The sequence below is a fragment of the Pinus tabuliformis genome, chromosome 6, assembly GCF_031772625.1.
Source record: "Pinus tabuliformis cultivar Carrire ecotype Pingquan chromosome 6, CPIR1, whole genome shotgun sequence".
Classification (NCBI taxonomy): domain Eukaryota; kingdom Viridiplantae; phylum Streptophyta; class Pinopsida; order Pinales; family Pinaceae; genus Pinus; species Pinus tabuliformis.
The window spans coordinates 1,486,067,830-1,486,078,128 of NC_142292.1; the positions used below are offsets into that span (position 1 = coordinate 1,486,067,830).

The following is a 10,299-nucleotide window of genomic DNA, read 5'->3' on the forward strand; positions in this document are numbered from 1 at the left end:
CCGAGGCTTTCTGGAATCTGTCAAGAATTTCTTTGATGCAGATCCAGGAAGCCCTATAGAGCATGGCAAAAATGAGAACATCATCGACAAACAGATTGTGTGATAAAGAAATGTCCTTGCATATCTTGACTGGACTACATCTCTTTTCATTTACTTCCTTATTAATCTGTACGCTGAGGGAATTCATCACCAAGATAAATAACAGTGGGGAGAGGGGACAACCTTGTCGAAGTCCCCTTTCCGCTGAAAAGAAAGAGGAGGGCATTCCATTTATGATGATCGAATATCAAACATTCTCTACAAAAGACATTATCCAGTCGATGGAATGAGATTTTAATCCAATTTTTGCCAGCATGACTCTTAGAAATCCCCAGTCTAAGCAATCGTAGGCCTTTTGCAGATCTATTTTGAGAATAGCCGCATCCATCTTGTTAGAGATCATAGAAAACAGACTTTCCTGGGTCATGGCAACTGCATCCAATATGTTGCGACCCTTTAAGAATGCATGTTGATCCTTAGAGATGAAGGAGGCCAGAGTAGGCTTCAACCTTTCTGCAATAATTTTAGAGATAATTTTGAACAGATATTGCACAGCGATATTGGTCTGAAATCTTGGAAGGTGTCCGACTTAGCCTTTTTGGGAATTAGGGCAATCAGAGTAGAAGAAATAATGTTGTGAATACTTCCGGACATCCGGGATGCCTCCACCATCCGCAGTAGGTCATTTTTGAAGAGGTCATAAAAGTGAGAGAAAAACTCTATGGGCCATCCATCCGGGCCAAGGCTTTTATCTCTTTTAAAAGCTTTTATGACATTTTGAAGTTCCTCTTCAGAGATCGGGTGGAAGAAACTTTCGTTTGCTGCCTCATCAAACATTAACGGAACCAGTTCAATACCCTAGAGGGTATCTTGAAAATTATTTGCTTCTTTTCTTTTGTATTGGTTCTGGAAAAATCTCGTAGCTTCATTCAAGATATCCCGTTGTGAATAGAAGAACCCACCTTCACCATTGCTAATCCTCCAAATGGAATTTTTCTCTCGTCTGGCGCTCGCAAAATTGTGAAAAAATCTCGTATTTCTATCTCCATCCTTAAGCCAAATAGCTCTGCTTTTGAGCCTCCATGAAGCCTCCTCCTTTTCCAGGATGATTTGTTTTCTTTTTTCCAAATTCCTTATAAGACCTTTGATGTCGAGAGACAGATTATTGGGATCTGCAGCATTTAATATGTTGTCCAGCTCCTTTTGAATTTCTGCAAGCTCCTGTTTGTCCATCTTCCTTTTTTGATGTTGCCAATCCTTTGCCACCTTCCTCAGAGATGCCAGCTTTTCCCGGAAGGTCATGAAAGGGGACAGATCTGACTTCAATAACTCCTTCCACTTGTTTGTAATGATTTCATTGAATTTTGGGTCCTCTAAGTGGATTTTGTTAAATTTAAAAGAATAGCCGAGCCTGAAACCATTCCTTTGCCATCCAAGGAAAATAGGCCTATGATCAGATGTGAAGTCGTTTCCTATAGAAGATACAGGCATACCCATTTTATCGATAATGCTAGAATGTAGAATGAATCGATCAATCCTCTTGGCGATATATGCCTCACCGGTCCTGCTGTTATCCCATGTAGGCATCAGTTTGATAGGCACGATGTCAACAAAGTTCCTATTTAAAAATTCCTTCTTGAGTCTATCAGCAAGCGGGTCCTTTGTCCTGCATTTGCCCCAACATTCATCAGAGCTTAAAGTCATATTTAAATCACCTGCTATCATCAGAGCTCCAATTTCAAGTATTTCCGAGGCAAACAGCCTTTCCCAGAAAGGGAGTCTATTCTTATAGGGCGCATAGGCATTGAGAATATTGATATTTAGGCCTTGACCTCTAACAGAGACCGAAATTAGAATCCCCGCAAAACATTTAAAGGCCTTTGCCTTGATCCAGACGGGATCCCACAGGACTGCGAGTCCACCTGATTGCCCACAAGCCTCTGATGCAACCATAAACCAAGAGGGAAACATTCTCCTAAAGTATGTTATAGACACCCGGCTGGAGTGCATGGTTTCCTGTATAAGGATGATTTTTGGACAGGCTGAATAGAAGATTTCTTTTAGCGCAAGATATTTAGGGTTTGCGCCTAAACCCCTGATATTCATTGAAACAATAAAGTCATTTGGATGGCTCGCCAACCACACATGCTCTAAGAGGCTGAATATAGTCGAGTCCAGAATAGGCACATCAATGAGAGATAGGTTCCACACTCCATGCTCATAAACAATCGTTCTCCCCCTAAAGTGGCGGCTTCCCCCATTGTGTTTCTTTCTGACTGTTATATTCTTTGCTGAGTTTGGGCTTATAAATAGAGAGGCAGGACTATTAGGTTTATGAATTGTTAGAGGCTCCAACTCAAGAGATTTTTTGCTTAGCAAAAAATCAATATCGCTGTCATATTTATTTACCATCTAATTAAATTTAATTTATAATTCTGTATCTTAAAAAAATATTAAAATTATTTCAAAAATTTATAATTTAATAATTTAATTAAATTCAACTAAACTCATAATTTTACCTGCTTTAATAAAATCTTATTATTACTATTATAAAATCAAAACCCAGGCATGTATTCTTAATCTGACAAATAGTTAGAATTGTTGGTAAATCTAACTGCAAAAATATCGTTCATAAAAGCAACGTTTTACCTTGGCAATGGCAATTCATTTTTCTTAACATTTTAAGTTTACTGGAAAAAGTTTTGAAAATAAACTAAAGCTTGCGACTGTTATGTACCTCTCAGTTCATTCGGCTTATTTTGTCAAACTACTCTCTAACGTGAGATGTTTTTTGTTTTTCTTTAAAACACATCACAGACCAAATTTCACAACCTTGCTTCCTAGTGCAACAAAAAAAAATCCAAAAAAACAGGCTTTCAAACTCTGTAAAGTTTTACTCAACCCAATAAATAGTTATACCAGTGTTATGTCCTCATCTTATAATATATATATCCAGGAGACCGTTTTAGCATTATTAAACATGACCAGATTTTTATATTTATTTTTTTCATTTTTATGTAGGTATGCTGATGTCTGACTTATTGGTATAAAAATTAAAAGAAATTTTACAAACAGTGCAATTGGTATAGGTTTATTTTAATTTACGATATACTAAATTTAGAAGAATCAAATTTCTCAACATGTAAATTTTTTAGTGTAACATTTTAATAATTTGATTTTTAGTGTAACATTCTAATAAAAGTGTGTACTTAAATTTGATTTTTCTGAACTTTTAGTACATCTAAATTTGATTTTTCTGAACTTTGAGTACATCTAAATCTGTATTGTCTCCATCCAAAATGTTTTTTATGACGTAGTCTTTAACGCGACTTTTTGAAAGCCTTTCCGGCGATTTTTTCCGGTGAAAATCCGGCAGTGATTTATTGGAATCCAAGTTTGATAGCTAATTTCTGCACAATGAAACCGTCCCAGGGGTTTTTCAGGGTGCTGAATCCGAATATGCAGTTAAAAAACCATTTTAACTGCAACAAATCATGATTTCATCTCAATTTCTTCCGCCGGATTCCGTCACCGGAATCTCAAAAAGTCGCATTATAGACAACTCCGTTTTTTATTTCACTTACTACCGCGTAAAAGGGTGTCGCAGCATTTTACCATGCAGGTCTACAGTACCTTTGATTTGATCCTTCAGCACTGCAGAATTTACTAGCTCTACGGTTATATGGTGTCAATTAATAGCGCAGTTAATTTTCAGGAAGTTGGTTTTGGTTTATGAACTACACAGCTTGTATTTACGTTGTAGTTTGGTATGGCGAGCCTTGCCGGATAAGGGTGAAGTTAATTGTTGTCTGCGCTGTCATGTACATGGTTTGGTGGACCGTCCGGATCCTCATCCAGATCAACGGTGTTGCACACTCCAATGCGATCCAACGGTGGAGCCTATGCCAGGTTTCCTCAACCCCAACTGTGGACAGATTGACCTCATTTGATTTGCAATCCTTCCGCGCGAAGGTTGCTCTGATGCGGGCATTGCTTCCGCAGTGCTGTTTTCGGTGGTTGGTAACTCTGTTTGGGTCCGGTTTCATGGTCTGGCAGAGGACCAGAAATGTTTACAGGTAAAAAGCTTTGGTTTTCCTTTCAGCTGGTTCTCTGCTCTTATTTCCTTATTCTTCATGATTGCAGTCGTTCAAGCCCTATCAGATACCCTAATCAGTTTTCCTGTATTTGAAATGCAACGCAGGACGTAGGGACACGGAGCTGGCTCGACTTGCTTGGTAGGGCGACGTATCTACAGTGGCGGAGCTTCCAGTCACGGGTAAGAACTTGCCCTGGTTGGAAGGGAATCCTAAAGCGTGGTTATATCTCTCTGCATCTATGGGATGCTTGTTTCTTAGCCAAAATCCTCAATTTAAAAGAGGGTTAGAGCTTTTAATGGGTTTTTCCCCAAATGTAAATATATTTTCTTAAGCACGATGTGATTATCATTTCAGATATTAACCAGAGTTTATTCTGCTTGAAATTATGTAGTCTCCTGTTATTCTCTTTTGTGACGACAAGGGTTTATAGAATTGCACAGGATAATGATTCTGGTATTGATATGGCTACCATGGCCCGCAGTCGAAGGCATATTTTTGTTTAAATTTGTTTCTGAATCCTTGCTAAATATGTATACCCAGCACTGGGTTCGCGTCTTCGGTTATGTCTTTAGAAACTAATGTGATGTATATTCAGTTCGTTGCTTACTCTTGTATTCGCCGTATGTTATATCGTTTACAAATTTTCCAGAAGTTGTTTGCATTATAAAGAGTTATAAGTCTTCGATTTGGATATGTGGTCTCGGCCATCCTGATCCCGTTTAATAAGTGCAACTTGTTTACCAGTTACTTAGGGTTGACATTATCCACTGTATGTTCTTTCCATTTTATTGCTTGCAGTCTCTGCTACCCCATGTCATTATAACCTGGCCTCCCCAGATCCCCAGATTCCAAGTTTCTCTCGGGAGCTTGTACTCCATTCCCAACCTCCAGGGTTTCACCCCCAGGAGGTTTTTCTTCTTTGCATGGTTGGTTATGGCCGTGGGGTTCGGCTGTCGAGCACTCTGCCCGCAGGGACTACTGGCTTCGAAAATAGCTCGAACCCTTACCCTAGGCCCGAGCTACCCCTTTCTTGGTTGCCTTGTTATCTACTCCTAAACGGTTTATTACCTATGCTTGGTTTCTGTATCCATGAGTTCAACAGATCCTTATTACTTGTATTAAGAAAGTGATTTTCACGCATTCCGGTATTTTATTTTGGAAACTGTCGGGCAATCCGGGCTCGAGTACATGCCTCAATGTTTCAGAGAAGTTCACAGATCAGTTAGACCTGGTAACGTGTTTGCCCCACGAGAGTCTAGCTATCCCCTCCGCGTATACCAAGACTGTAACAGTCCCCGCCCCTTTCTTTGCAGGTCTTTATAGTATATACAATACATGCAGCTTTGACTTTAAAATATATTTTATTTATGATTCATTCTTTACATTAAAATATTCATCTATACATTCTTTACATTAAAATATTCATCAATACTTTTTTTAACAAGTAAAAAACATACATACATAAAATTCTTTATCTTTTAATATATATATATGACAGTATATATTTAATTCTTTATCTTTTAATATATATATATATGACAGTGTATATTTATGCTAATATTTAGTAGTGTTACGATAACCATGGTTATCAGGGTTTTCTAGACTTAGGTGGGACACTGTGTATAAAGGTTCAATTGTTTTTCTGTGCAGGTTGACTATATTTCTAGGTTTTTAGGTTGATTATATTTCAATTGGTTTTTCTGTGCACTGGTTTTTCGGTTGACTATGATACATGTGTGAAGGTTGATTATATTTCAATTGGTTTTTCTGTGTACTGGTTTTTCGGTTGACTATAATACATGTGCGAAATTATATGGTATCAGGGTTGGAATTTGGATTCTTTATTACTCATTGAACAAATTTTTTTTGACGTTTTGGGTCTTTATGTTACCCGTCAAGGAACGTTATGTTTAAAATTTTGCCCTTCAATCATAATGTTTTGATAAAAAAATTGACCCTTCATTAATAAACCTTTAATTAAAAAAATACTTTTCAATCACACAACTGTGTTAATTTTTCTCACAGATTTATAATAAGAAAAGAAAAAAACATAACCATAACTAAATGATTTGTTGAATCATGAAGGTTGTTTTACTCATAGATGAGATCCACAAATCCCATATCATCCAGATTCCACTTATGAGTTATTCTTCCAAAGACATAATACAAAAATTATGGGATATCTGGAAATCTATTTTACTCATGCCCAACTAATTGTTATTGCAATCATTCCTATTTCAATATTCTCACTTTGGATTTCTATTAGATAATTCAAATGTTGCAATTTCAGTAAAAACAAATGGATTTCTTTCACCAATATGAACCAATAAAACTTCCCAAAAATAAATTTCCATCTCAAAGACTTTGAAATTGACCAAAACTATTTTTGACATTCATCTCCACCATCATAATCACATGGAATTAACCTAAAAGCTGAATTTTTAATAAAATCAACACAATACATGAACTTATTTTATTTAAATATAAATAACATAAACTTAATTTATTTAAATAAAAACAAATATATTAATGTAAATTCCAAATATTACAACACTTAATTATTGATCATCAAATATTCACATATAACTTTAAATAATATGAACTTAATTTATTTCCATAAAAACAAATATTATGGCACAAATTCCAAATACCACATATTACAAGGCTTAATTATTGATAAGTCAATAAAATATATTACGAGTAAATATGTGCGATCAAATTCCAGAACTGCTGACATGCATGTTTTCAGCGATTTGAGAGAGTAGTAATAAAGTTTTCGTTAAAAAGTGAACCGTCAAAAATACATTTTATAACTTTCAACTGCTGCAATGCATGTTTTCAGCGATTTGAGAGAGTAGTAATAAAGTTTTCGTTAAAAAATAAACCGTCAAAAATACGTTTTATAACTTTCAAAACCCATCGCAAAAAACGATTTCTTTTAATTTTTAAACCTAAAATACGATCAAAATACCTAATTCCAACCCTGTATGGTATGGATACTCATCCTCAACTTACTAAAATGCTTCAACTATGGCAATTATATGTGCATCAGATGGCCAGTTGTTTTGCAATGTTATTTGATGGTGGGCGCATCTGTTAGGTTAATAATTATCATATTTATCACTAAGTTAGTTGAAAGCAGTTACATATATGGAAGGTGTTGGTTACGATGGTTAAGAATCCGCAGCTTAAGCCTGGTGAGTTAGGTGAGTTCATAACCATATTAAGTGAGTTGTTTTGAGTGGATTATCTTTTTTTCATTTATAGTTAATCAAATATGGCAACTGATTTGAATATTAATTTTGTGGAAAAAAATTAAAAATAAAATTATATTTTAAAATTTATATGTGAATTCACTTTAAAATTTATATGAAAACTTTTCAGTAGGTAAATAAGTCAAAAAAATTACAACCAGTGAAAAATATTAATATTGAATATTAAAAAAATAAAACAAAACATACATATATATATAAAATAATAAAAATATATAATTTGAAAGATGTATATGAATATTAAAAAATTATTTTTTTTACTTTGAATATCATGGATACAAATTTTTGGTGACCTTCACAATAAAGATAAGTAAGAAAACAGTTTGTCCAGACTCAAACATATGACACACTCCTCAAATAGGCAATAAGTAAGAAAACAGTTTGTCCAGACTCAAACATATGACACACTCTTCAAGTTGGCTAGAGTTGGAATTTATTGTGGGAAATTAAAGGGATAAGGCAGAGAATCCAAGGTTCGGTGATCCGGCAATGAGCTGGGGATAGCTGCAGAAATAGAAGATGAAGAAAAAGGGGTTGTGGCAGAAATCGGAAGAGGAGGCAAAGTGAAATGTTGGGATGTACATGTGTTTACATCATAATGAAAAGGATGAGACTGATGATGAGGTTGAGGTTTTTGGTTTCTTTCAATGGCCATATTCATTGGTATCATATTTGACTGGTTCGACCCCTGAGAGAGGTATGGTGTATTCATGCTATTTGCATTCACGTCTGTTAAGGATCCACACAAATTTCTTCGTGGGTACCCTGGAGTCAACTCCAATTGAGAAGGGGTATGATTATAGAGGCGTTGCCCAGCATGACTTCCTCCAAACTGAGATTGAATTAACTGAGGAGCTCCAGTAAATTGTGGTTGAATTTGAGATGAAGATGCCCGGGAATCAATGTTGTATCTGTGTTCATTTTCAAAAAAACAAAAACAATTTTCTATCAGATTAAATTTTTATTGACTTGGAAACAAATATTACACCATTCTATTTCTGAAATCTTCAACAATAACAATTTATTGACTTGAAAATAAATATTAAAGAATTCTATTTTAGAAATCTTCAACAACAATAATTTATTGACTTGTAAGCCGAACTTGAAATCGACAATGCAAAATATTTACAAACTTTAAATCGACTATGCAAAATATTTACGAGGAATTCGAAAGGGTTGATGGCTTACAACCTGGTTGGAAATGTATTTCCTCTTGAGAGTAGAATATTATATGACTTGACGTATTCCTCAGCGTCTTTTTCTGCATGGTTATTGTGAATCCATATGCATTAATTTTTTATCAAAAATACAATTATATTTTACATATTTAAACTTCCATTATCAATATGACATTTTGGAAATATATTGGAATTCAAAAAAATTCTTGACTAAAATATTTTTAAAAAATCACACATTAAATTATAAATTATTAAGGTTAAAGTTTAAAAATATTGTTATAAATTCCTATAAATTTTTAAGTTAATTTTAAATAAATAAAATAAAATTATAATTAATTACCATTTTTAAAAACTTAATATATTATTAAAAATATAGTGTAAAAATATGTTTTTTTACGGTAAAATTAACCTTCAACGCGTACTCTATTTCTTATGTAAAAGTGAGCAAAGCATCACATCAAAATGCACTATTTTATTTGAATATTTAAATTCCAAAAAAATACATATAATATAATTTTTTTATTTGAATATTTAAATTTTCATATGATACATGTAACACGAAAATTTGAATTCTACATTGTACTGCGATAAAAGTTGTAATGGTAAATTTTGAGAATATTTTAATAAATAAGGAACAGAGTACAAGCGGGGAATGGAGCCACAGGAGCAGGAGCTACGGGAAGGCTTTGGTTTCTGGTCTTTCAGTTTTATGGGAAGGATTTATGTAAGTGAAAATTTTGTAGAGATTGTTTGAATTGTGTTTTTGATGGTGTAAATGGATTCAACACCATCAAAAATGTTTAGGACACTTAAAATTTTGAAGTTTAATGGTTGTAATTTAGATTTACAAAAAAATTTGCTGGATTTTCTTTAGATATACTATGAATTTCCATAATTTTACGGGCAATTCCTCCCACTAATTAAACTACGGCGTTATGTAAGTAGGCCAGTATGAACTTCTGAGTTTCGAGAGAGCAGGTATTTCAGGCAGATAGGTCAGTTGGTGTGGAAAGAAAATAATGGAGTAGTCTACCTAGGCGGAGGAATGGGCCAGTTTCCGTCACCGCCTGGAAAAACCTCCGGCGCCGGCCGCCGGAAATTCCTCCGCCCAGCTCCGCCACCCGCCGCGAGCTCCGCCCAGCGCCGCCGCGAACTCCGCCCAGTTCAATTTTGTAGACTTCCACATACTAATAAACATGGATGCGTGGCGCAATGGTAGCGCGTCTGACTCCAGATTACAAGGTTACGTGTTCGATTCACATCAGGTTTGATGTTGTGAGTTCGTTTATTTTTGGTCCAGATGTTCTATGGAAAATAATTACCAGGCTGTTCCAGACAGGCGGCAACGAAACAGATCGGCAGACGAGGGACATATGGTTCATCGACACACGCTGTAGTGGCCCACCAGCTCCCTTCATGGCCGAAGTGCTTATTCCAGTGTTTGCCATCACCTTAGTGTTTATACTCTCAAAGACTTAATCTCTACGGCTATGAATCTCAGAAACGCACACAAGTTGTAGTGGCCCACCAGCGCCCTTCATGGCCGAAGTGCTTATTCCAGTGTTTGCCATCACCTTAGTGTTTATACTCTCAAAGACTTAATCTCTACAGCTATGAATCTCAGAAATGCCAGCAAACAGAAGTGGGAATTCTCTTAATCAAAGCCTTTGCTTGAGGGAGTAGTCTAATTTGTTTCGTTGCCCCCTGTCTGGA

At 35.5% G+C, this 10,299-nt stretch overlaps 1 protein-coding gene and 1 long non-coding RNA gene across 2 annotated transcripts; one reads left to right on the plus strand and one right to left on the minus strand.

Moving 5' to 3' along the window:
• Positions 1-286: 286 nt before the first annotated feature.
• LOC149264253 (uncharacterized) lies at positions 287-1,992 on the minus strand. The gene is made up of 2 exons (XM_089397705.1): positions 1,002-1,992; positions 287-552 (listed from the first exon to the last, which is right to left on the minus strand). The coding sequence occupies exons 1-2, from the start codon at positions 1,990-1,992 to the stop codon at positions 287-289; spliced, it is 1,257 nt and encodes a 418-aa protein (XP_089253831.1).
• A 1,697-nt stretch (positions 1,993-3,689) lies between these two features.
• Positions 3,690-4,550, plus strand: LOC149264254 (uncharacterized). Its single transcript, XR_016250063.1, has 2 exons — positions 3,690-4,115; positions 4,241-4,550. It is a non-coding gene; the product is annotated as an uncharacterized LOC149264254 (long non-coding RNA).
• Positions 4,551-10,299: the final 5,749 nt, after the last annotated feature.